Source organism: Gambusia affinis, linkage group LG14 (assembly GCF_019740435.1).
Source record: "Gambusia affinis linkage group LG14, SWU_Gaff_1.0, whole genome shotgun sequence".
Classification (NCBI taxonomy): domain Eukaryota; kingdom Metazoa; phylum Chordata; class Actinopteri; order Cyprinodontiformes; family Poeciliidae; genus Gambusia; species Gambusia affinis.
In genome coordinates this window covers 3656854-3684356 of record NC_057881.1, presented here as the reverse complement: position 1 = coordinate 3684356, position 27503 = coordinate 3656854, and the positions used below count along the sequence as shown (strand labels likewise).

At 37.1% G+C, this 27503-nt stretch overlaps 1 protein-coding gene across 1 annotated transcript in view; it reads right to left on the bottom strand.

Annotated features, from left to right (window-relative positions):
* Positions 1-349: 349 nt before the first annotated feature.
* Positions 350-27503, bottom strand: part of dbpa (D site albumin promoter binding protein a) — a 34103-nt gene continuing 6949 nt past the window's right edge. Inside the window, exons 2-5 of the mRNA XM_044138224.1 lie at positions 27048-27316; positions 24432-24633; positions 6261-6514; positions 350-4245 (exon numbers count right to left, since the gene is read on the bottom strand). Coding sequence (XP_043994159.1) covers positions 4030-4245; positions 6261-6514; positions 24432-24633; positions 27048-27316 — 941 coding nt within the window. The 3' untranslated portion in view covers positions 350-4029. The remainder of the gene's footprint in view (positions 4246-6260; positions 6515-24431; positions 24634-27047; positions 27317-27503) is intronic.

Genomic DNA, 27503 nt, shown 5'->3' with positions numbered 1-27503 from the left:
TTTAGCATTTGTGAATAATCTTTCTTACCGTAGATTGAGGGACTGTTTTTTGTTTGAAAAAGGCCTTTAAATCCATTTTACATTAATTGGTTCTGCGACACCACTACTGATGTCTTTCTACTTTAGCATTATGATACACACTTATCACAACCATAAACCTAAAATGTGTTTCATAGGTTGACCAGTCAGATAATTTTCCTTTGTCTTTTTTTTTTTTTTGCTGTGAAGTCAGTGATAATTCAATATTTTCCTGGTTCACAAACTTTACACACTGTCTGTAAAAGTCAGGGCAGTTTTGTCGCAAGGTTTGAGCTCACTTTTTGATCACACATTAAGACACATGAGAAGCTTTGTCAGTGAATAGGGATTAGCCTTTATTTGTGTCTGAAGGGAGAAAAAAATACCAACATATGCCATCAACGCTGTGGACTGCGCACAATACTGGTGAGGAGTCCGGCTGGAGTTGCGCTTGTAGTTCATAACAGTCAATCACGACAAGGAGAAGTTGGCTGAGAATCCACAAAGTTGAAGAAGAAATATCAAGGCTGTGTCCATTATTGTTATCATCATTATTGTCAGTATTACCCGCATTGTCGACAGCAGCAAATTGTTGCTGCCTCCATGTGAAGACTGGGGCTCAAATACCCACCAGAGAAAATTGCAACACGCTCAACAACACAATTACATAGAAAAATAGCACTGTCAAAAGGTTTCTGAAAGGTGTGTGTGAAAGAAAATCATAAATTCCAGATATCTCAAGAAAGAACAGAAACCTTCATATGCACTTGGAAGAAGCTTTGAGATTCCTTTTTATGGGGATTTATAGTCAAAAGTTTGTGTCAGACTAGAAATATTAAAAAGAGGACAAGAAGAAAGTTTACACATACTCACTGCAGATCAAATAAAAGCTGCTCTTGGGAATCAAAGGGTGATGTGCCAAAAATCAAAACACAACATCTCCTAAAGAAAACAGGCAGGAAGCTATTTAAAAGAAATACAAGAGCAGCAATAACTACAACTGTGACTATATAGCAGGTAGAAAATGGTACAGTTGGTATGTGTAAATAAGAACTGGGCAGTTCTAAAATGATTCACAACATCCCTACCTCTGTCAGCGTGTAATGGACCACAACGAGATGCCTGTCAAGCTTTGGACTCAATGCACAACATTGTGGTGCATTTGGAAAGGCTGTAACGTCCTGGTTCCAAAATTTTGAAATTACATGTCAGTGTTGAAGCAAAACAAAATGTCCAAAATGTCCTTCTACTTCAAAAGATTTTTCTATTCTCATATTAGAAGAATTTTATTCAAGTATATTTCCATCTGGTTCCACCATATTGACTATACTTATATCTAAATAAACAATTTTCTAACTTTTTCCAGATATGAATAAAATGTATAAAAACTGTAAAAAACAGAACAGATGAAATTGCTGTAAACCTGATTGAAGGTGGTGATAATGACCATATCACTAACATGAAAATATAAAAGAATATCTTGTTTCTTTCTTAAACTGAAATATTTTATTCACGTTTAATATATTTTAATACCTTTAATCAGCTATTGTTGTCATTCAATATTTCTCATTAAAATGAGATCCATGTCTGAATTTATTTCCCAGCCAACAGTTCCATATAAAACAAATAGGAATAACTTTTTTATTTTAGCTAAAATGCTGTTTCAGTGTCACATGTCAGTGGGAAGAGATTCAATATTAGGATTTTAGCATGTTAGCAGTGAGCTTTGACCAAGCAGGGCCTTTCTGGAGCCAGAAACAAATATTTGGATAAGATGGTGGATCTAAAACATAATCACTAGAAATCTCAGTGATATAAAGTCTGTATCTTCCAGTAATAATATAATAAAAATCATAGATTTTTTTTCTTTTTTACAATTGCCAACAAAAAGTAGCAGTACCTAGTGGTCAACTTTCATATTAAACCTTTATGACGTTCCTGAATCCAGAGCTTGACAGGCATAGCAACAGTAACTGTGGGGATTAGTGAAAAGTCCTGAGGCCTGTTGTTTAATTTTCTCTGAAATATTGAAGTGAGTTGGTTATAAACTGGACTAAACTGACAACTAAACATTAGACTACAACTTTCACTTCAAATAAACCCTCCCAAAAATCAGGTTTTTGATAAAAGATTTTTTTGCGTCTGTTTTTGTTATCCTAGTTGAACAGATTTTATACCTCAGACAAAAAAAAGAAACACCTGAGAGAAATCTTGTTTTTTTTTTTCTGTAATATATTCAATTATGTATGTTACAACTATAATCACATAATTCAAGCATATATCGTATACACATATATATATCTAGTGAATACTTTAATATTTAATAGTACAGTTGTATGGTACAGTAGCAGTAGGGTGCATTTCTCTTTCTCATTGGGTAAAGTTTGAAGGAGAGGTATAGACAAAGTGTTTGTGTGTAAATCTATATAGGAGTTTTCATTATCATACACAACAAAAGAAAGAAAGTGTGAACTAAAAATAGGAATAAATGAAAATGTGTAGGCAGTTCAGTAATGTGTTTGAGATTTGTGTTTGCATATGTGTAAATATGATTATTGTCTGTCTGTCTGTGTGTGTGTGTGTGTTTGTCAGGTGGAGGATCAGGTCAGCACCATAGAAGTCCATAACAACATCACCAACAACAATAAAGATTCAAATGAGGAAGAGGACTGGGCGTGTCTGTGTGTTTGTTTGTGTATGCATGCTGAAATTTTCAGTCACAACCCTAAACCAGTCAGCACATTTCCTGGACATGACTGAGGAGTAGATAGAAAATACACGTGAGCAGCTCTTCTCCTAATTAAATGCAAACCTGCCAGCAATATACTGCTCTCTTTTTCTTTGCTCTCAAACATCTGCTCACATCCAGCTGTTTGGATGGCTAATTACTTCCTGTATTATTATTATTTTTTTTACTTTTCTCCTTCACCTTCACAAAAGAAAAGCCCTGTGATTATTAAAACTCAGACACAGAATCAAGTAGAAGAAAACAACTCAAGTGCTCAAACTGAGCTCACAAGGAAAAGAACAAACACTAAAGTTTCTTTAAGCTATACAGGTTCTGTTTCGTCCTCTGGTCATGCTTCCATCTCCCTTCATCGCAAAGAAAAAAAATCATTACTGAGTTACCTCGCCTTGTCTGTGTGAAATACCTGATTCAACCTTGATACATTCTCTGTTTCACATCTTCCTCTGACCAACCCGCTCTGTAACATTGAAAATAGATCTTTTTGTTTACTAGCAATAATCAGCTGAGAGGAAAAGAGTTATATGTGGCCCCGTGACTGTCCAGCTGAAATCCCCGCCCTTTCCCCAATATATAAAATGTACAAAAGATTGTCTCTAAAATCCTCCTCCTTAATATCTCTGCTAATAGAAAAATATACAGTAATCATTTGTCAAAATCTCTTTGAGTTCTGGACGAAAACCCTGCACGTCTTTCTCCTCTTCCTCCCCCACCATTTTGCTGGACTAGTTCTACCTTCCTGCCCAGTTCAAAAATATAAGATTTTTGTACTAGTTATAGAAAAAAATCCATAAAACAATTACACATCTGATCTCTCCTGGCTTGTGTCCATGCCTTGAGCTTAAAAAGTGACATTTCACTGGCATACTGTGAACTCAACACCCCGTTTGAACTGGCCAGAGCAGCAGGTCAGAATGCACTACCTGCAAAAAACGCAGTGCAACACCGGGCGCAAGCACAGGGTCGGAGGGGACGGATGCGGTGTGACCGTACAGTACAGAGTGGATTCAGTGAAACAGCAAATACGAAGAGTCAAACTGGGGTAAAGTGGCATCGCTGCGCTTTTTTGTCGTGGCATCCTGCTAAAACTCGACCAAATAGGCCATGTTTGCACCTGGTGTCACACAGCGCTTACTGCAGATCTACTTCGGCTTTGCCCCCTCGCCACTTCAACTAAAGTGCTGCTGTTATTGGGTCGTACCCTTCTCTCAATTCCTCTTCCTCTCCAGATCCTTCCCCTCTTTCGTCGTCGTCCTCCTCCGCCTTCACAAGTCTCCGTGCCGACTCTCGTACTTGTTGATGATGTTCCTGCAGCGGCCTAGCTCCTTTCTCATGTCGGCCACTTCCTGTCGGAGGGTGGCGTTTTCCCGCTCCAGGAAGGCGGCGCGCACCGAGATCTGGTTCTCCTTCAGTCGCCGTGCGTCTCGCGAGCGTTTGGCCGCCTCGTTGTTTTTTAAACGCCGGCTCCAGTACTTCTCATCCTGTCGGCGGCGCCGGTGTGGTATGTTGGGGTGTGTGGGGAGAAAAGGTGAAGGGAGGAGAGAAAAGAAAAAGAGGAGAGAGTGGGATGACAAGGGTCAGTCATGTGATGAGTAGAAAGATGGCAGGAAAGGAAAAAAGACAACAACAGCTCAACACTTACAACTAGAGAACATTTAAAGCTACGACAGAAGAAACTCTACAAAGTAAGCCTAGTTTTTTGTGGAGCTGCACAATATATTGCAAATATCCTCCCAATTCTGGTTATCACCAACTTAGACTGTTCTCAGTGGGAGAACTTTGAGGAACAATGACCAGTGGTGACCTGTTCAGGGTGTACCCCGCTGACCACTGGAGATAGTATGGAAGTAAATATGTGCCATAGCCACCAGCACTTCCCCCGACCCCAATGGGTGTAAGAAAATTGATGGACAGATGAAAATCTAAATTTTTTTGAAGCCTGATTAACTACTTGAATATGAAGCTTACATCAGGCAAGATTTGAGCTACACTAGAAAAATGTGAACAATTGTGGAAGAATAAATATCACTACTGGGGCTGAAAAAGTCATCGAATTAATGGTGATTAATCAATTATCAAAATAATCGTCAACTAATTTAGTAACTGATTAATCGTTAACTGGGGGCTCTAAAACATGCCATTTGAAAAGATGCAAAATAAAAAACCGTCGTTGAATTAACCTGTAGCGAATTTCCAATCCAGCTGTACAAACAGCAGCTGCTTTGTTGAACCAATAAACCTTCTGCAGAAATCCTGCAGCAATACTGTTGTTTGAAGGTCACATAAAAAAATTGGACTTCTACTGAAGATCAAACAAGGAGATTATTGGGCAGAACAATAACTTAAGTGCCTACAGAGCTGAAAAAAGAGGTCAAATAGAAACCAAAACCAGAGATTTCTATCTGAACGATTTATGACGAGCGGATCAGCGTGGGTCCAAAAGAGTTACTGCTTCCTTTACAGATCGATCTACATCTGGTTTATCGTCAAGACCACAAGCATAAAAAAGGTACTTTTGCAGCAATTATTATGAGAATAAGCATTACACATTACCTCAGCTGTGGTGTTTTCTTTATTTGTTTGTTTGTTTTTGGAGATTTTCTCTAAAGGTTAAACCTCACTTAGCATAAAACATTTCCTGCCGCTGTTTCTGTTGGAGTAAAATCATGTGAAATAATTTGATTTGTGATGCAATTCACAAATACTCGGCCTTTTATTTTTGCAGTGATGATCCTGCTCATGAAGAGCTGCTGCACTGATATGAAACTCACCTTTAGGGTTGACCCAATATCATTTTTTTTTTCATAGCTGCACACATGATTGATGAAACTAACCGCGACTGAACACGGCGAGGTGAGTGCCTTCACCTCTCCATAAATTATGTGTGCTTCAGGAGATGCAGCTGCTCCTTGCTGAACTGTGAAACCATGAGCAATTGATCACAGCTTTGCCTATTGTGCAATGAGCTGAGGACAAAATATTTTAGAGCTCTTGTCAAGAGGCATTAACACCAGTTGGACGTCACGCTGCCTTAGTTTCTTTTTTTTTAAAGTTATTCCAGCGCAGCACAGAGCAGTGACCTTTGTGATAATCAAGTTAAGGATTTAGATTTAGAGTTTTATTTTTTGTCTTATGTCATTTGAATCAGAAGAAAGTCCCTGAAATCATTTGATTATTGGAAGTCATGAAAATAAATGCTCTATTCAGGCTTATGTTGACATATTGACTGTGTCTTTTAGCACATAACTACAGTTTGGCATCCAGACCAACAGAGCTTGAAGCCAGTCAACCAAAAATATTTAAACTCTCCAAAATCTAAACATAAAATCACATATTATAAATCTATCTATATTTTGTTTGGATCATAATTTGTATTTGCTGGATTGAAGTATTGACAAAAGTTTCTGTCATTCAGTTCCAACATAAAAAACACACTGCTGCAGTGAATGGATTGGTTTTTATGCCAGACAGAAGTGGATTGTGGGAGATGTAGTACCTTCTGTTCGTCTGGGACGAGCATCTTGCGAGCCTTTTTGATCATCGGCTGAGGCTTCAGCTCGTCATCCGAGAAGCGATGCCGACGTGGGTCAAACGCCTCCTGCCCCGGCACGCTGGACAGCGCCAGGTCTGCCGGGTCAGGGTCAAAGTTCATCATGATGTCGCTGCTGCCATTGGCACCAGCCGGAGGTCCAGGTGGCGCTGGAGGGCAGGTGGAAGTGGGTGAGGGGTCCTGGGGCACTGACTGCTCACCTACAGAAAATAAAATATGTAGTTTTGGATTTTTATTATGTTCGTTACAGAGGTGTCTGTGTCCCAGTATACATATTTAATTTCGTCCTCACATAATTCCAAGATAATTCGCAAAAACCGAAATTAAGTCGGTATTTCTTTAAAAAGGTACTTTTTCATCTGTTTTTTTTTTTTTTTTTTACTCTAAGACATATTAAATTAATATTAAATGTGTCAATGAAATAGTAAATAATTAAATATATACATTCAGTGTAACTATACCACCAAACAAAACATTTTTTAAATTGTGTGCAAAGTCCTTTTAATATTCTTCAACTTTCCACTGATGTCTGATCTACTTTACCCGCCACTGGGATGCAATGAAAACAGAAACAGCAGCTTAATCACTCGTTTGGTTGTCCACTCATCATCATCATCATCATCATCATCATCATGGAGTTTTACTTTCAGCTGCAGATTAGAGTCCATCTGCTGCCAGAGTCAGAGAGCAACAGCAGAGCTGAAGGCAAACAGGATGAAGATGATGGAGGAAAAGATCCCAACAGAGGGAAACAGAATGAGACAACCAAGAAATAGATTTTATGATTTTGCGTCTAATGAAGCAGTTCTGTGCTGATTTGTCCATATGTTTGGAGTCATTATCATAATCCTGGTGAAAGACCCAACAACCCATTTCAAGCTGACAGAAGTCTTCAGAGTGAAGTGCTCTGGTGTATCACAGAATTCAAGACCCTAACAACTACAAGCAAAGCAAGCCCACAGCATCACAGATCGTCCACTTAACCGTGAATGCAAAATCCTTTTCTGCATGTTCATTATTTTCTTTGACAACTGGTCAACATAGAGTGATTGTTCCCTGAAAAGTTTCACTTTATTCTCATCTGATGAAGGTTAACATCTTTAGTTAGCATGAAGGATCTAATGGTTGTTATGGAGATTTGTATGATAGGTTTTCTTGTCTCTCCCATTAGGAAAGATAATTGAGAAATGGGCCATATTTATGTTACAGTAAAAAAAAAAAAATTAAAAAAACAGTATTTACAGATCATTCCAGGACACTCTGATCAACTTTAAAAAAAAATAAATTAGAAATTATGATAATGCTACATTTACATTTATTTTATAAATTAAAGACTGGCAATAATTGTGCCTATTAGTTATCATTACTTAGACCTATTAAAAAATAACCAATTAATCAGATGATTCCAATTGTTGGTCTGTTTTGGAGCTACATAAACCACAGCTGTACATTCTGTCCCCCAGGCTCAATCCTGAGTCTGAAATGTCCATAAAGGGGATTACCCCAGAGGTCATGAACATTATGTTCTACTTCATCTCATAACAGCAGTAAAGAATAAATGCTGGGTGTTTCCTCTCCGCTTTCTCTCTGCTGTTTTCTACTTAATTATGATTGTGTTCAACGTGTCAAACTTGCTTTTAAAATCCGTTTGGCACTTAAAACTTGTTGTTCTTAAACAAAGCAAAACTGCAATGACAAGGTTTATCCACCTGGTGTCAGTGTTGAGTCAGAAAAACTTGCCAGAGAACAACAACAAATTCAATTTTCACTGAGGTTGGAATTTTCTGTCTGTTCTTTGACACATTAAAAATCTAATTTCACTTCAGACTTAAAGATCTACAATAAAACATTAATGACCACTTGCATACAATAAAATGTTGATTCAAGAATGCATAATATATTTACATTTGAGAAAACACAATAGGTCTGAAATAGTTTAGTGAGAGTACTAAATTACCAGGAATACAAGGCCTAATTAAGGCTAAATCAGCCAGCAGATCCTGCTGGTACATTGTGTGCCAGTGGGTGTGAAATCCTGCCATGGATCTCTTTAGCCTGCAGCTATTCTGCTTTAGCCCATCTTTGCTTTTCTCAACGGAGCACCACAGAACCAGGAATAGTAAGTCCATTCTCAGCCAAATCATTGCACTCGCTAGTTATCATGACATTTCTTTCCGATTTTGCTAACTGGAGAAATTTTATTTTAGTGCTAGGACATATCTCCTCAATAGCGAGAAATTCAAATGTTAGCTTAGAAATCATCCAGCACTAGTCAGAAATGTATTGTGGCAACATTTGTAATTCACTTCAGAGCTCCGGGCTCTGTGCCACCATTTATAAATAGCTGCGTAGATGGTGAACAATATCAACCAAAACAGTGGTGGGAGCATCACACATAGTTTTATGGATCTTTTCCCTATGTGTAACCACAAAAAATATAGAAAACTGCTTTTAATTAACATATTTCAAATACTTATCTATAGAACTTAAGGGTTTGCCATCAAATTCACCTTGCTTTACTGTCTTGAAGACAGAAAGTCTAAAATACAAACCATTTTCCGGGGCTTTTTCTGCATGCAAAGCATTTTTTTACATGAATGTCAGTCAAAGCAGCTGAACTGACACTGATTTGCTGCTTGTCACCTGCTGCTGCTCACTGTCAGTCATGTCATTATTCAGATCAGCTAAAAAAAAAACACAACCAACCTCTGACTGACAATGCATGAAGAAAAGTGGGAGGGATGAATGAAGTGAAGTAATTTTCTGAGAACCTCTTCTTGTAAGACATCCAGCTGAAAACATTTTCTCATTGAGTGGACATGTAACCTTTGTGAATGGTGGATGTTTTCAGATTTGAACCTTGGCTGAACTCGGAGATAAAATCTTCTTAGTGTTGTTTACATTCAATTTGGCTCCTTCTTGACTTTGCTGATGACTTCCTTCATGAGAGCAGAAAACTGGCCCTGGTTTACACTTTTACTTAGCATGTTATGCCACTTTACGTAATTTTAATCAATGGGATGCAGTTTTACTCAAAGTAGAGGTTTGATTTAACTGCATAGAGACATGCAACCATCATGATTCTTCATCCTCAGCAGTAATCATACTGTAAAACTGATCCTTGTTTGATTTCTTACGTTTTACCCCTCATACTTACATACACTTTACAAAGCTTTGATTAATAATTAGCTGCTCATGGAAGGTTTTCAATAAATTTGGGCGTTATTTAGCAGAGAAAAATGTTGGTGTAAATTTTGAAAGCCAAAAAAAAGATTGTGGAAAAAGATTCAATATGTCTTCTTTGCCGCATCATCATAGCTTACCAAAACCCTCTACACTAAACATTTGGGTGCATTTTGGGTCCATGTGACTTTTGTTTACAAGCCATTGATTGATTAGAAGTCCAGAAGTCCAGAAGCATAAAAAGTCATTTTTCCAGTGAGTATACAGCAAAGAGAACAAGCAAAGCAGAAAAGAACAACTTTTAGACCTCCACTTAGCAAGTAGTTGATAAAAGCCTACATGACTTTTTCAACCCTGTCCTCTATATAGTCTAAAATGTTGGTGCCTTTTTTTTCTGAGCTTTTGAGAAGTTACCTTCAATAATTACCCTCAAAAAATGTCTTAAACTGAATTTATTCCTGTTTTTAAGGCAGTGTTAATTCAATAACAAATCATCTCAGAGCACTATACCGTACCTGAATAATGTGCAATTTATATTTTGATCAAAGGTTTGATCTAAACGATCCACAAAGCTAATATACTCTGAAATACATTGATTCTTCAGCTCTCTGATGGCCTGTATGTGCAGCTCAGAGACATGACAGTAACAGATCAGTTCCAGTCCCCATGTACATCATTGACTTTTTGTAAATCTGCTCTTAGGTAGGAAAAAAGGGGTCTCAGTTCTGGGTTGAACATGCCTGTTGACTTGCTTTGGTATTTTTGCACAACACATGTTTTTACTTCATTACAAAGATACAAATGTCAAGGGAAAACTTAGAGCACTATAGCTCTAGAAATATTTGAATATCAGTAAAACATCTGTATCCTTTGATGCAAAATATAAAAACATGCATTTGCACCAAAGTATCAGCTCTTTTTTGCACTCCTGCCTATTAATCATAAATCACTAAATATGAGGAATATATGAACCTATACATTTGTTCAATCTGTGAATCCATCTCTGGCAGCTGACAGGGGCTGATCCTGGATAAGTCTGCCCAAAGCCTTGTCCTAATAAAAGCCATTTTGGGTGAAAAGTTGACACTGATCCAAGAACATGGCTTCTGCTGCTGCCGGGTAAACAGCCGCCTAACGCGGCCCCGTCTGGCTTCATTTCCTGTCTGAGAGCAGGAGGCATTTGGAGGAAGCAGCCGTTGAATCTCTCTGCTTGGATTAGTTTAGCTGAGATTATGTGTTTCTCTATTTCTGCACACCAGGCTCTTGTTCATTTATATTTCAGTGGGTAAATGATGTGCAAGTAAGATTTATATTCGCCAATATCTTGCAAATGAAAACGCGTTATGATGTCAACAAGAAAACATAAAACCTTTTCACGGTCTCTGCCCATTTAATGATGTAATCTTAAAGGTTTCACTTCTAATCATGCTTTAATCAAGTCAAGAATTCCAAGTAAAAATCCTTCATTATTAAAACAGAAATACTGTAATGGGAACCATGTGACACTTTACAGCAGTGACTTCAGTCTAAGGTTTCTTCAGAACTGCTGCTTTACAGACAGCTACAGAAGATCCTTCCTGTCCACAACTATCAACATCTATGACAGCTCTGGAGAACTTTGAGAGTCGAAACATTTATTTTTAATTTTTGAGATCAGCAAAGTGTTTTAAAATTAAACTGAATTGAATATTGATGACATCAAGAAATTTTCCTTTGCTTCATTTTTAGGATTTTTTTATTTTATTTTGAGCTGTCATTTCACTCAGATGTTTGCCAACAACATGTGAAGACATCAGCTGCCGTGGGCGGAGATGCCCACAGCAGCAGAAAATAGAGAGCCTCCGGTTTGAGAGTCAGGTGAGCAGCTCTTGCTCTTGACTAATCTCTTGTTAGATCCACTGAAAATCTCACGTGATCCACCTACATGTAAAGCTGAATGCAACAAACTCACAGCTGCAAAAAAGGCATTTTGGCAGGAAGGTGATGCAGAAATATGGTTAAGAGAAAATACACAATCAAAGCTGAAAAAAACAAATTACAGACTAATTCAATGTTGTCCTAAAAAAATCAGGTTGTCATTTTCTGAATCAGCTCTCTTATTCAATGAAAGGAAGCAAAGCTACTAGGAAAGGAATGGTAATCATGCTAATTATACAAGGAGAAAGATACCAATTGACATGCAGAAATTACTGTAATTTAGCTAATTTTGTGTATTTTTTTCACTGACTTTTCACCCTCAGAAAATTCTTATTGCTTAAAATTGTATTTACAATTACTGCACTGTACTCAATTTGTTCTTCAGAAGAGTCCCCGCTACAATTTATAGCAATTACAAGTCACAGTAAGTGAAAATGTTATGTTTCTTTTATTGGTTAACATTAAATGAAGCTAGGAAGAGTTTGGACCTTGAACCTTTTCCTCTCTGACTTATTTCTTCCACATTTCTACAGGAGTATTTCTGCTTTGTGGTCGATTCCAGATTCATGAGCAGCAAACACCAATTTTATAAGGTTCGATTTGAATGTCAACCACGATCCACTCTGATTTAACACAACATGGCTCAACGCAGTGTAATGCAATAAAATAAGATGATGCAGAGGAATGAGGCTCAAAATTGAAACAATGCACAGTATGAGAAATCTCTCAGAAAAAATCGTGTTTATGATTTTTGGTGAGTCAGCCATCATTATCCATACCCACTTATCCGTGCAGGATTGCAGGAGAGCTAGTGCCCACGTCCAGCAATCATTGGGCGAGAAGTGGGGTACACCCTGTACAGATGGGGAGTACATTCAAAAACCACCCAAATGCACACCCACATCCCGATGAAGCCCATTCTGCAAAAATAACTATTAACAACATGAAGATGCACGGAAATGCAGAAATAATTTCATGCCAATTGCTTTAGATAAGAGAAGCTGGAAAGCAAACATTTTTCACATTTATCTCAATCTAACATGTCAAAAATTTTTGTTTATTGGAGATGCAAGACGAGCTACAAATTCCAAATACGTTATTAAATATTTTTAAAAGATACTTATAAAAATGAACCTGACTATCCTGTTAAGCTCAGACTGTTCCACAGTCGTTACACCCGGGGAATAAACAGAACCACTCTGAACTCAGGGGAAAGTTGTACTTTAACTTTGGTGAGTAAATCCAGTGGGAGGTGCCTTTGTTACCTCCCGCTGTGCTTGTCTGGTTAATTCTGATAACGAACGAGACTCCGGCATGCTAACTAGTTACGCCCTCCCTCCCCCGGCGTTATTGAGCAATAGCAACAGGTTTGTTATTGCTGTTATTTTGGTTGTGCCAAATAATACAACATCAAACATGATCAGGGAAAAAACATCTTTTATTTTTCACCTCTAAATATGATTGCTGGAACAGTTTCTTGTCAGATTGTTCATTTTAAACCTGTCAGATAATGAAATTGAAATTAATACTTTACAATAAAATATTTCAATTTTATTGTAATTATTTTGTTGATTTGCCATATTCTGCAGGTCATTTTGGACCAAATATTTCTGTTGTGATATTTAAAGGCAACATATTGGCAGTTGTTCAACCAAGCTGAGGTGACTGAAACAGAAATGATGGAAACAATCAATTGGATATTTCACACTGCATCTATGACAAAGGAATTACCAAAGTTTCTGTTTCAGACACATTATTAAATCAGAAAGAATGGAGCAACTAGAAAGCATTTCAGTGCTCTTCTTTGGTGGCAGCAACACAGTCCAGTGGTAGCAGGAATCTTTACTGTTCTAATTGTGGCTTGTGCAGTAGTTATGACAGAAGTCCTTCAGACACAACTTTGGGTTTAGCAGTACTTTTAGAAACATTTACAACGGCATGAGTAATAATAGTCGCAGCAGACGTTGTCAGCAGCTATAATCAGATGAGGACTTTGAACAGCATTTCATTTCCTCTTTGTTTGTTTCTGTCATGGAAGATAAAAAGACAAGCTGTGAACTCTGCCAGCAGCTGCTTTTATTTTTTTTCCATTTACAAGCTGGGAAGAGAACACGATGTGATATAAGGAGTGTGTTACATGAATAAGGCTTCCCTCCCTGGAATGTAAACATCGAGGCAGGTCCCCTCTCCACCGCCTCTTTATGCTTTCAATTTAAATTCTTCTGTCTTTGGCAACTGCAAGAGTGTTAGGGTAATACTAAGAAAAAAAAAGAGAGAATTAACTAATAATATTACATGATGAAGTCAAGTAATACTACAACTTTATTTGCATAATATTTTATAATTTCTTATTTTTTCTTATTAGTATTGCCCTAATTCTTTGTCTTAGGCAACACCACAAGATTCAGAGAGATATCTGTATTACAGACTTATTACAGATCAGACTCTTCCAGGTCAATACTGGTTTCCAGTTTTCTTTGAAGTCTGACTTGCCTCAGATTTTCCAGACACACATGAAACTGTTTGACGTACGATAGCAGTAATAGTTTGGGTTCAGTAGGAAATGATCTAATTCCATAATTTTATCCTGATTTACGCATCAAACCACATGTCCCAGGTTATTATCGGATTATTATTGCACTCACAAATATACAAAGTGCACAGTGTGGGTTGATTTGTTTATAGGCAAATAGCTGGAGTTCATTGCTTTGAGACTCAATCACATTTTTCTATTTGACCTGCACATCACAGGGTGAGCATCAGAGTCTATTTCTATTAAAATATCAAAGACTGAATTACTGACATATAACAATGTAGTATGTCTCCACTAGAAGACATACAAAGAACATAATTTAAGAATTTTTTGAATGATTATTTAGCTCTTGGAAAATGGGAAAACATGTAACCTGTGTCTCCTAACTTCACCGTGAGATTCTGAAAAAAGACAGACGGTGCATAAAAACCAAGACAGGCCTGGACTCGCACACTTAATCAAACACACGCAGGCACGTGCATGTTCACATGAGTGTACAAAAACACCAGAACACCGACACACACCAGAAACAGCTGAGTCCAGGTGACACACCCCGGGAGTGTTGCACCCAGTGTCAACACACCAACTGCGTGTTATGTCACAGCATTATGGAGATCGTAGTGACCTCCCCCTCCTGTCACCGTCGTCTTTCCAAATCACTGCTGAAGCTCTGCCAGTGGTCAGATCAGATTATGACACACTAACTGGGCCTCTGAATGGATCAGTTGACGGCGTGCAGATGCCACATGGCAGGTTTACTGTAACCATGAAATGCTGCTGTTTACTGAAGCCAGCTTTCTTTTTTTTCTCTGTTCACATTTGAGATAAAAAGAGGATTTCAGCTCTGTTGTTAAGCTAATAGACACTGACAGGTCCTGACAAACATAATAGAGAGCACAAAAACATTTAGGACGGTCTGTTGAAAGGCTTAGATCTTCTTAAATCTCAGCTATTTACTTGTCACATAAATATAAAACATTTTGTAGACTCAAGTAGGGTAGGAAAGGCTTGGTTTCTGCTTATTCCTTTTTTGGTAAATTATCAGTTTGCTGTTGTAAATTTATCAAAATAAATAAAATTATATTAAAAGTGTGAAATTAAAGAATGCAGAAATAAAAAATAGGGTGTTTGAACACAATGATCACTATTATAAGGATGAAAATAATGTATTATTACATCTATTGAGATCAGAGATGCACTAAGAAATTGTCTGGTTCCTGGATTCTGCTGATATTTAGCTTTTTGGACTCAGACCAGTGAACTGATCAGAGGATCCCACTGGATCACTATGAACATAGAATTATTTTGAGTTGACAATGTTATTTTGTACAAGCTTCTGAAAAAAAAAACAACAACAGGTGAATGCTCAAAGTTAACTATTTTCAGCCTCAGTGGAGTGTTTAAAAAGGCTTAAGAAAAATGTTTTTAGGAGATGCTAAAAAATATTTTAAAGGAAACTAATTTCTACAAGTTAAAATATGACAGATGTCAATGCCATGGGACCACCACTACAAGTAGGCTCTTTCTTGACTTGCAGAATAGCATCTACCTGCAAATATGGTCAAAGATTTCCTGAAAATACAACATGAAAATATAGTCATTCTGATATTGGTGTGTATATAGTTCTCCAAGACTTTTTGGAGTGCAAAAATTGTTGCCTGATACATTCCAAGTGTATGAACTTGCATTTTTCATCTGGATATGATATGCAGCCAGTTGGACAGAGTCCCACAGCAGCAGATGCTCACTCTGGACACACATGACATTCCTCAAACCCAGTCTCAGCTGTATGATCACCAACACAGCTGCAGATTTCATCATACTGGCTCTCTCTGCCACCTCAGATTTTGATTCTGGTAGAAGAGAAAATTAATATAAAAGACAATATTATTATTTTTATTATTATTGAAAATAACCTCACTTAGCTTTAATATGACTACTTAAAGTACACAACCACACAGCAAGTAGTTAAAAATACAGTGTTTGTGGTCTATTTGTTACTCAGGATAAGTTCCCATATCTTAAAAAAAATAAAAATCACACTTGACACTCCAAGCAGTTCATCGTACCAATTACATTAAACAGATGATGTGCTTTAAAAAAGACAGAAACTATTGGACCTTTAATCAATCAGATCACCACAAATAAACATCTGGCTTTAGTGTAAGTAACTCTTAAGTCTGCTAAACCAAGTCTTAAAAGGTCCAAAATTGTAATGGTGCCATTAGTGTTATTCTTTACTGCTCTTTAATAACATAATTGCTTACCATATTGACATGCACCCAACCTTAATGGCACCCAGGTTAAGGATGTGTGAAAAACATTGAATTATGAGTACACTAATCAGTGGGAGAAAACTACATGCAAGACAATAACTGCTGCCAAACTTGTTAACACCCTTATCTATTCCTATGAAATAATTATTTTTAAACTAATAATAATTTATGTTTTTACTTTTATCAAAATGTCTAGAAACTTTCATTAGTAGTCCATGAAAATGGCAACAAAAAATTGGTTACAGCATTAAACCAGCCTGTATCTAGAGTGAAAGCAAATTCATTTTTAAAGTTTAAAACAATTGTTACTCTGACAAACAAGGCAGAATATGAACCCATGTTTATCTTTTCCCCACACAATGAGCAGGATAATACAGAAGGTAAAAAAAAAAAAACATCTCTAAGTCTCAAAAGTTCCCAAGTCTTCATAACAGCTTTTAACACAATCTACATGCCAAGCAGTTAGCAGACATGCCAGAAAAAAAAAAACATTTACTTCTATGCAAATGTTTGGAGTTTGATAGACTAACAGGAAATCTGAGCCAGGGTCAAATGAGGTCGAGGCTGAGCTTCTCAGCAACACAACAAACACTACAGGTGTATCTGGCATCTACTGAAGGCTCAAAGATGATTTAATGGTGGAGGATCTGTGATGCTGTGGGTCTGTTTTTCCTTTAGACGCCACAGAAATGGAGTTTTTAAAACCTAACTCTGCAGGATAGTGATCCAAAACATAATAAACAGAAACACTAGAACCAAAATAAACTTTATTTTATGGTCATCCAGAGACCTAAAGGTGAAATAAGTCCTTTGGTGATCTGAGAAAATCATGATTTCTACTAAAGGGGATAAAAAAAAGGCATGAATAGCAGTAGTGTCATGTGCCACAATGAAGGATTGTTTCCATCAACTTGTTTTGATCATTTAGAAATGTGTAATTGAAAATGTTTTTAAAAAACCAAATTTAAACAACAACCTCTTCAAACAAGTGTTTTATGCCTGCATACATTTTACACATCAAAATAATGTGCACTTATTTTGTTAGTGTTCACATTTGAAGGTAAAGACCTGCTTTGGAAATATTTCATCAACAAAAATGCCAAGAACTTTTGCATCTTTAGTTTAAAATAGTGAATTTTTTGATGTAATAAGTAAAATTCATTTGGAAAGCCGAATGATGTCACAGAATGTTTTCAGTAGGAGTTTATTTAGGCGTGCAATCTGTGCCACTAGGAAGCACATTCTGAAATGTGAAAAATGTTAAGAATTAGTGCCTGAACTTGTCTCCTGTTTCCTCTAGTGTTTGTTTACTCTGTAATCTCTACTGCTTCCTCCCTCTGTAAATCTCCCTCTGCTCTGCTCTCCGTTTCCTCCTCCTCCCCTCCCTTCCCTTCCACTCCGTCTCCTGCTCTCGCTCGCATGCTGCCTCTCCAGCTTGGATGATCTCTGCAGCGGCACGTGATGTGGCGGCTGCACATGGCCCGGGCGTGTGAGAGACAGGGAGAGTGAGAGAGATTTCTGAACATGCAGAGCGAACTCTCTAAACCCCTCCTATCTTTCTCTCTTTCTCTTTCTCTCTCTCTCTCTCTCTAGCTGTGCTCTGTTATAGAGTGCAGAGTCAGTGTCTCGTTTAACCCTACACTTCCCTGGATTAATCACAGCCTTGAATGTTAAATCACTGGTTGCCTAAGCTTGGCATTATCCTTTTAAAGAGACAAGTGCCCGGTTTAGTCGCTGTGCAACCAGCTCAGGATTTCATCCTTTCATGAGAGGAATTTAGAACTACCATGTTTGCAGAAATTGTGATTGACTGCTTTTACAGTTTCATCTCAGTTGTGGGTTTAAGCTGAAGCGGCTCCGTTAAAACCAGGCCTATCTGTTATTGTTGTGTTGCTCCAAAGACCAGGGATGGTCTAATCGGTGCTTAGGTCGGCTGTCTTTTGAAAGTGATAAGAATCACCTCTTTTGGAACTTTTCCAACACAGGCTTGAGAAAACTAATAAAGTGCAAAGGATAAAATATATTTGCATTTATTAAAAAATGCATAGTTAAGCCTGCCACAATGAAACAGTTAACTGCATGATAAATTAAAACAAGCTCAATAGTGATTGCCTCACATTTTGTGAGGCTTCAGCTTTGTTTTTTGCTTTTCCAGGGACATTTTACTATTCTTCCAGTTCCAGTGTTAAATATGGTAAATCTAACTAAAACAACTTAAAGTGTTTCTGCAATCAAGAAAAAAACATCAGAATCTTGAAAAGAAAACAGCAAACCCAAATAGAGAAAGTGTTTAAAGTCCTGCAAGGCCATTGTCTATAAATTTTCAGAAACTTTCCCTCCAGGAAGTGTTAATATTAATTATCGTCAAGTGAACAAGGATCAGCACTGGTGTACTTGGAATGGCTCCCAGGAAGAAGCCACAGCTATTCGAAAATAATATTGCAGCATGTTTGCAGTCAGGAAGTGATTTAGCTTAATTATTAAATATCTGCAAAACAAAATTGAATTAGTTTGATCATTTAAATTTGACCTTTAACTGGTTCAAGGCTAAATAAGAACAGAGGAGTTCAATCTGAAGCTGTGAAGCAGAAAGCATGTAAACATGGAGCAACACGTTGTATTTGTTTTTTCAGTACAATATAATGTGTTGGCTTCATTTGCATAATTGTCTTTGACATAGAAAAATAAGTTTAAACAAACCTAAACTATTTTCACACTTTGCATATCTGAATACAAACATCTTCACAGCTAAATGACTCAATGATAAGGAAAATATTCTGCTTTACTTTTAAATATTGAAAATGAGATTATGCAAAAATATTATTTGTATTTATTTTATTGAGTCTGTTTAAAAAAAAAAACAAATCAGACATGAATATCAGCTGAACAGAAGATCTAGTTTATGACATTTGAAACTTGACTGGCCTGTTTGTGATTCTAGACCCGTACGAAGCACTTCAGCATAAATTTTCTATCTGTTCATCAACCTCTGCCTGTATTGTCAGTCTGCACACCTCTGTTTCTCCACCGGATTCCTACAGACTTTGGAGGACAGATCAGCAACAACTGATCAGACGTGTGATTTTTTTTCACTTTACCATATTTTTCTTGTCTTTTTTCATATTGTACTTCACCTGAAAGACAGTCAGATGTGACGAGCTGACAGCAAGACAAGATTTCCGATTTTGCAGTTATTCCTAGAAATATCATCTACTCTGATCCTTGGGATCTGCGGCGTAACATTTGCTCATTGTTAAAGAACGCCTTGGTAACAGCTAAGGAAAATCTGAGCGGCATATGTTTTCACGTTTCACGGGTAATGAGTTCATGCAATGGCTCTAGGGAATATTAAGATAGCTATCTGTTTGCAATTTAAATTTTTTTCTCTTGTTTTTGGACTGAATGAAATGACCTGGACACACTGAAGTAATGAATTTCGATAAACTTTTGGGATCTATATTTTTTTTGAACTAAAAAAGCAATAAATAAAAACTTGCTAGAGGTCAATTTCAAGATCAACAAAGGATTCTTATTGTCTCAGAAAATGCTGTTTTACTCTATGATGCAGACTTGCTAAAGTATCTGCCAATAAATAGAGCTTGCTATTCATTATGAGTACATTTAAAATGCATAAAGAGCCAGAAAATCATCTTTACTTATTTCAAATCCAAAAACAAATATGGGTGTCAATTGCAAAATCATATACTTTTTATACATTCTGATACATTATCACAGGTTAAAAAAAAAAAAATTTTAAATTAGTACTCTTCCCCGAAACATGGATAAAAACTAATGTAGATGTTAGTTTTTTTGCATGCTCAAATTAGGTGTTTACATACAGTGCAATCATTAATTCCACTGTAAGAGTAGTTCAGTTCACTTTCCTTTTGGAGCTTTAGACAGAACTATTTATTGTTAATTTGAGGAAAGCTTAAACAATCTGCGGTTATTTATCATTTAATCCATTTTGTACAACACCAGCACCACAGAAACAAACGTGTTTGAAAGTTATCACAGATTTCTAAGCGTTAAAAACTTCTACCTGACTGCAAAAAGGTGCAATGTGCTTTAGAGAAAACCTTGTGCATCCCATCCCTCCACCATTCTCAAACTCATCTACACCTATGAAACAGGACTCAGACTTTTTGCCTGAAGTTCCACTGACTCTCTTGGATTGTTTTTATGTTTATATGGAAGTCAAAACTTTCACTATCAATTAACCCCAACATAATGTTACTGTTTGTCGTTCGGTTTACTTTCTTTCAACAGAGACCCAGGGTGATTATTAATGTTTTGCAGCAGATGAAAACAATCACCAGGATGCTTTGCAAAACGACAGCTGCATCCATGTTTTTATGCTTTGCCTCCCTCTGAGCTGTTCTCCGTCTCTGCTGAGCACAAATTAAAATCAAAGTAAAACATGTGCATGTGAATGAGATTATTATTTCCAGCCTATTTTCCATCAGTCTCTCTGGTTAACTCTCTCTCCCGGTTTTCTCTCACTCTCTCTGCAGCTCTGTAGTAACACTTCAGCTCCACAATGACCGGAGGGATTTCTGGCTGGCTGCATCAAGCTCAACCCAGTCACGTGTTTATAATTCAGAATAAAGAGCACACCCGCACACACGCAGATGAATGTGTGTTTCCATTAAAGCTAAAATAGCAGCATGCAAATGCCAAAACAAAGACAAACAAAGGTACTCTCGAATGCATAAAGTTCTGCACACAAAACTGAACCCATTTCTAAAAGGTATGCATTTACACAAACACACACTAACACACTATCTTCAAAAACACACAATCACTGGAGGCACATTTGAATTGCAGGAGTGGTATTCTCTCTGTAGCGTCCTCGCTAGCCTGACTGAACCTCTGCTGCTTTCCCTCTTGCTTCTCTCTCTCTATCTCATTTCATCAAAAGAATATTTTTCACAGATCTTTGCAGCTTATTTCTATTGTTTATGACTTGGAATAAAAATCTGAGCACAAGGTCCCTGGAAGAATTCTCAAAAACTGATCCTGCAGGGCTCAATATCTGTTTTTTTTTTTTTCCTTTTTTTTCTTTGCACCAAGACTTTCATTCTACAAATTCAAAGCAGTTTATTCTCTAACAAATTTGAATATAGCACAAAGAAAACTGTGCAACAAACACCCCTTTAGGTGACGAGGTGAGGCAGGTATTTTCTTCACATCGTAGCAACAGGACAAAGAGAAGATGAAAGGGGCAGATTCAAAACTTGCACGATTTACTGCATTTTTGAAGATCCTGTTTTTCGCATTGAAGATGGGCATTTTAGGAAATCCATGCAAACAGAGGAAGACTGACAGGTTCACAGATCCTGAGTAGCCAACCTAAAATCACAGCAGGAACTGTTTGTTTTGTTGGACACCTTTGGATTTTATCAACCTCTAAAGTGATTAAAGGAGCCAACATTTCACTCCAATTTTTGTTTTGACCAATAATCACTGAAATGTAGGAAAAATGTTCTGAATTTGCCTCAGTTATCTGAATCTCCCTTAATTATAAAATAATTATATCCATACTTATGAATACCTAATGACTAACTCATTTCTATTACTTCTTTTTTCTTTCAGTGTTTGTTTGGTTCACCAGTGAACAGCTTTACTATTTTATTAACTGTTTTATTTCTCAGTCTCTGAATCTGTGTCTTTAAGAGTCATCAGTCTCAAATTCTTATATTAACACTTCATATTAGAGAGGATCGGGTTAGTAAAAGAAATTTGTAAACCAAAATAGTAAATCTTTCATGAAATTACAAATCTTATATTAGCTTTTTTGAGACAAACTGGCAACCTGTCCACCCGCCTCTCAGCCAAAACGTTAGCTGGAGATAGGCAGCAGCATGCCTCCTGACCCCATTAGGGACAAGGGTGCACAGATATTAGCTTTTTAATTTCCTTCCAGTATATTTAGAAATGATTATTTCTGATGGTTCAATGTGAAGAGAGACCGTTGCACAAACTGAAGAAATTCTGGAACTGTTGGTGTGTAAATTTAAATGATTAGTTCTTGGCTGCTTTGGTTTAGGCAACAAAACTACTGAGTTTTGTTTATATATTTAAATAGTTTAACATCATCTAAAAAACAGACTTCAAGTTAAATAATATCAATAGCAGTACAGGCAGCACTTGGCAGGAATAAAACCACTTCCAGTGAATCCTCCGGTATTGTTGGAGTTTAGGGACCACAGCTGTCTGCAAAATACCAAATATATCTTAATGTGTAAGAATACGCACAGTGGAAACTTTCTTAAAACTACTGGAGAAGCTAACATCTACACTCTTCATTATTTTTGTTCTTGGGTGTACAGCATATCGGTGCCTAGGAAAATGATTGGCTGCTTTGTAAACGCCAGCTAATAGCGTGTTAAGTAACATTACACCTACAGCTCAAGCTGCATTTTCTTTCTGGACTTTTCCAACCTGATTAATACATTTCTGTTCAATACTAAAATCTTCTTGGTGATGATTCAGTTTAGCACCGAGGAAACAGCCTTGGTTTGGGTTTGTACCAGAAGTTGATAAACATTTCAGCTTCTGATTAACAAAGAACATTAACAGCAACAGTGACTACTGGCCTGGTCTGTATCCAGATAAAACACAACCAACAAACCATCTGAAAATAGCTTCATAAATCAATAATGCTATTTTCATCCATTTATGAGCACTGGCATTTGTTTGTTTGAACAATTACCGTAATGGTAAGTATGCTGGTCTAGGTCCTTTCCAAATCCAACTTGATCCATGAAGATCATTTCAAGCCTCCTAACTTAATGTTTCATGGACCACATCAGGGTCTCAACCCTACAGTTTGGGAACCCATTTTTAACAAGACCACCACAAATCGCAAAGTTTTGTTCTCAATTACTGGTTGAGGCAGAGATTTGAGAAGCTGCCTAAGTGCAGTTATTTCTCATTTTAATCAGAGCCTCATGTTATCAGACAAAATAGCAATTAAATGTACAATAAAATACAATAAAACTCAAACATTTTAAAATAAGAAAAGAAATGGAAGATTAAAAGGAAATTCCTTGTAAGCAATGGAAATATAAAAATGTAGAGAATTGGGAAATAAATTAAGTCTGAAAAGATGAACATTTCTCCATACTATGTTCTGTTCTTTGAACTTAACCTGAGTGTGAAATGAAATTCCATACCTTTTCATAATATTCCAGGCCGTGTAAGACTCCTGGAATGTGTCAAAGCAATTCTCATACAGCGCTCTAAGAGATTTGGTTTCCCTCAGTTTCTGTTCAACTGTGTTTTAAACATTTGTCTCCTTATTCTATCTTCCTTCTTCTAAATGTCTATACATTCGGGGATATTTAAGAAAGAGCTGTGGCTGTCTGTCATTTACAAATCATCACAGAGAAAGGGATAGCTATCATCTTGAGGTCTCCCGGGAATGAACAAAAGCCAGGATCATCGGCTTTGTGAAGAAGAACTTTGTGGATTGAATTAGTAAAATTGAAAACTGTTGTGAACTCCTCTTAGCCAAAAGAAATGAATAGAAAAGAGAGAGGAAGAGCTGGTTTCTGATATCTCTGGTTCACATCAAACTCTGCGCAGATGAACCAATAAATCAGAGTATTATAAAAGATGAAAACAGTCTTTTGAAGGGAAGGTCGGAGACCACAGCCATTTATTATACAGAACCATAATTAGAGAAAATCCTTCTCTGGTTTCTGTTCATGCCATCAGACTGCTGAATTTACATTAGTTAATGTGATGTTTGTACAAATGAGTCCTCATTAGTGTCCTAGATAACATCACAGGCTCCAATGAACAAATAGACGGGAATGAAAATGTACAACAATGGTTCCAGCAGTCAAAATGGAATTAAACTGGGAACAAATCAGGTCAAACTGCAGGCAGCAGCAATATGTTCTGCAAGTCACCCCCTAAATCATATGCTTCTATATATAGATATATATATATATATGTATATATATATATATCTATATATAGATATCTATAGATATACATATATATAGGATTAAACTTTTCTTAATTTTTCTTCAAACAACTGGAAAACCCAATTATTCAACAATTATCTATGAAGCATTCAAAAGACCAGGCCTAAACAATCAAAAAGTGGTTCAAATATTCACAGATTATTAATCCATTGACCAAATTCCCATCAAATCTCCAAACACTTCTGAAGTTAGGAAATTCACCATCACTCACCATTTAGTAACTCTGGACCTCCCATCATGCCTTGCTGCTGTTGAGGTGGGGGCAGCGGCGCCTGTGGCTGAACGGTCTCCAATCCGAGGAGCGAGGAGGAGGAAGATGAAGAGGACATTGAGGAGGAAGAGGAGGAGGAGCAAGGTGGAGGAGATGTGGGAGGACACTGGGAGCTTTGGTTCGGCACTGCAGACTGGGAGCTCTGGGAAGATTTGAAAAAGGAAACAACGTTTTTTCCTAAAAACACAACTAATAGTTATAAATTGCACTCTAGATCACAGGAAACCAGAAGAAACTCCAAACGGTGAGAACATTGGAGGGAGCTGACTTACAATATCCAATTGTTGATTTATTCTGGAACCAGTAACACTGAAATGAACCTACCTCACAGAAAAGCTCTAATAAAGTTTGTATGTCAAGTTATCAGCCAATAGCTTGGTGGGAATCATTTTGTTTCTGACTGTCAAACTGTCAAAAGCACTGCGTTATCTTAAGTATTTATGATAAATGCAAAAAAATCAATGACACCAAACAGTGAAGAAAAAAAATGTTGAGATAAAAGTAACCAATGTTCTAAGAAACACAATAAAAGAACCGCAGGAAGCCTGAAAAACTTTCCTTAAATGATACAGGAAGAAACCAGGAATGATTTGACTTTCACTCTGGATAAGAATAACTATACTTGCATCTGATCCTGTTATGACACGTTGTGACTTAGGGAAACACTTTGCAGATTTGACAGATAAGTGAGAAGATCTAACCCTGCAGAGGATGTTGGCTGTGAACAGCTGCTCTGCCTCCATGTGATGAGGAAAGCTGTAGCTGCGTGAGAGAAACATTAGCCTTTGTAACATCATTATTCATTCCACTCGGGATTTGAACCTGCAGTGCGTTAGATTTGACAGAAGTGTCACTGTCAAGCTGCCGGAATCCGGCACACCATTTCCAACCCAACACATCAAACCAAACGTTGAGCAGCGAACATTAGAAGCTGGCTTGTTGGAATAGAGAGAGAGAAGAGAGGTAGCTGCTCCGCTGGATTCAGATGAAACAGCAGAACACTTCAAACATTGAAAATCAGAGTAAAACCTTCATAGAAATCTTTAGATCAGTTTCATGTTTGATCTGTCCCACACAGATCTGATCATCCAGTGAGAATGTATAGATGGACTAAAAATAAATATATGGAATATATATATAACGTTTTATTTTAACAGCAGATAGTTTAAATTTTATTTGATAAACTACAAACAATTATTCAGTAAAGTATCCAAACTATAATCACGATTACTGAATTCTTTAAAAAATAAAATAAAGAAAGAATTATTTCTCTTTTTGATCAAGTTTTCTGACTTCTCATGAAACTGAATTCCTGGTGTCAGGGTTTATTGGTGCAGCACTGATGAACTTGAAAAATTATGCATAGTTTTTCAAGATCATTCATGTTGTCTGCCCTCTCATCATTATTTTTGCAGAAATTAGTTTCTACTGTGACTTAAAATCTGTTTTTTCTTTTTCTTTGTTTAAAATGCAAATTATGTAGATCATGATTGATTTGTAAAAGCAAGAAAAGGGTAATACATTCAAATGGGTAAATAATTTATAGAAACTTATGATTTTCTGTAGAACGATAAATTAACATCATCATGGAGGATTAATTTAGTGTCTTCTGGACCATTTTTGTTATGATTTAGCCACATGTTTTGGATCATAATCCTGCTGAAAGAGTCAATGAAATCCCATTTTCAGTTTTCTGGCAGAGGATGGCAGATTTTCATTTAAAATGTCCTGGTAATCAAAAGTTCATAATACAAGCCAATCTAGCAAGTTTACTAGGGCTGGTTGTAGAGAAACAGGTCCACAGCATCACAGTTTACCTGCCATTTTGTTACCAAAAAGCTCCATATCAATCTAATCTGACTGTCATGCATGGTTCCAGTAGTAGCAGAAAACGTTACACATTTCCACTTGTGAAGAAATTGCTTTTTCCAGACTTGACTCCCACACAACCAATTGGCATGAAGAGTGTGGTTGCTATGTAGATCTGGTGACTCTTTTCTGCAATTGTTTTAGTGAGGTTTAGAGATCAACACACATAGATCTTACTTGAATGGCATGTTCTCGTGTCTTTCCTATTATGAGGTGTTACTAAGATAAACACGCCGTTTCATTATTACCTTATGTATACCACAAATAAACAGAAAATAGAATGTTCTATTCTGTTCATGTTGAAAAAGTAAGATAGGAATTACATAAACTGCTTCAGCAACTCTTTTTATAAAATAAATTTATACACACAAAAAATATTTTTTCCCTATGAATATAAACATTCAAACTAAAGATCTGCTTTAGCTAAGTTTTTCAGTGAAAGAATAATGTTTGCTTAAATAAACATTTATTTTAAGTTTCCTTTGCTTTTATGCATTTTAATGTCAAAATGCAACACATAATGCTCAATGTAGTGATTGAGCAGTACGTTGCGGTATGGGTTGGTTATACTGGCTGCTTTTTCAGTAGGAACAGATAAAACAGTCAACCAAACCACCATACTACTCAGTGGAAATGAGTCAGTAGTTTGGACACACCTTCAGTGGTTTCCATGTGTCATAATCCTACCTGGGAGGGTATTTGGGCGCTGGTTGAGCTGGGCCCGTTACTGTGCATGCCCATCCCATTCTCAGTCAGGAATTCCTCCAGATCCATGTACTGCAGCTGGAAGAGGCCTCCGTCGCATGGAAGGGTCCTTTCCCACAGCAGTGGCCCCAGGAAGGCCGACTGGGAGTTGGGTCGCAGCGGACCGGATCCTGGGGTCCCTCCTGTCCCGCCGGGGCCTCCGTTGTTGATGCCCAGTGAGTCTTCATCAGAGTCCTGCGGCTTGTCTTTGTCTGGAGGAAGAGAAGGAAGGACATTTCAGAAAACAGTCCAATGAAACTGATAGTGTGTGACAAGTAAAGGTCAGAAAAATTATCCATTCACTGAGTTGCAATGCTGGAATTTATTTGGACAAATAAAAACTCAAAATCAGCTCTACTCTGACAAGGTGAAATAAGTTGGAACTATTATGTTGGAAAA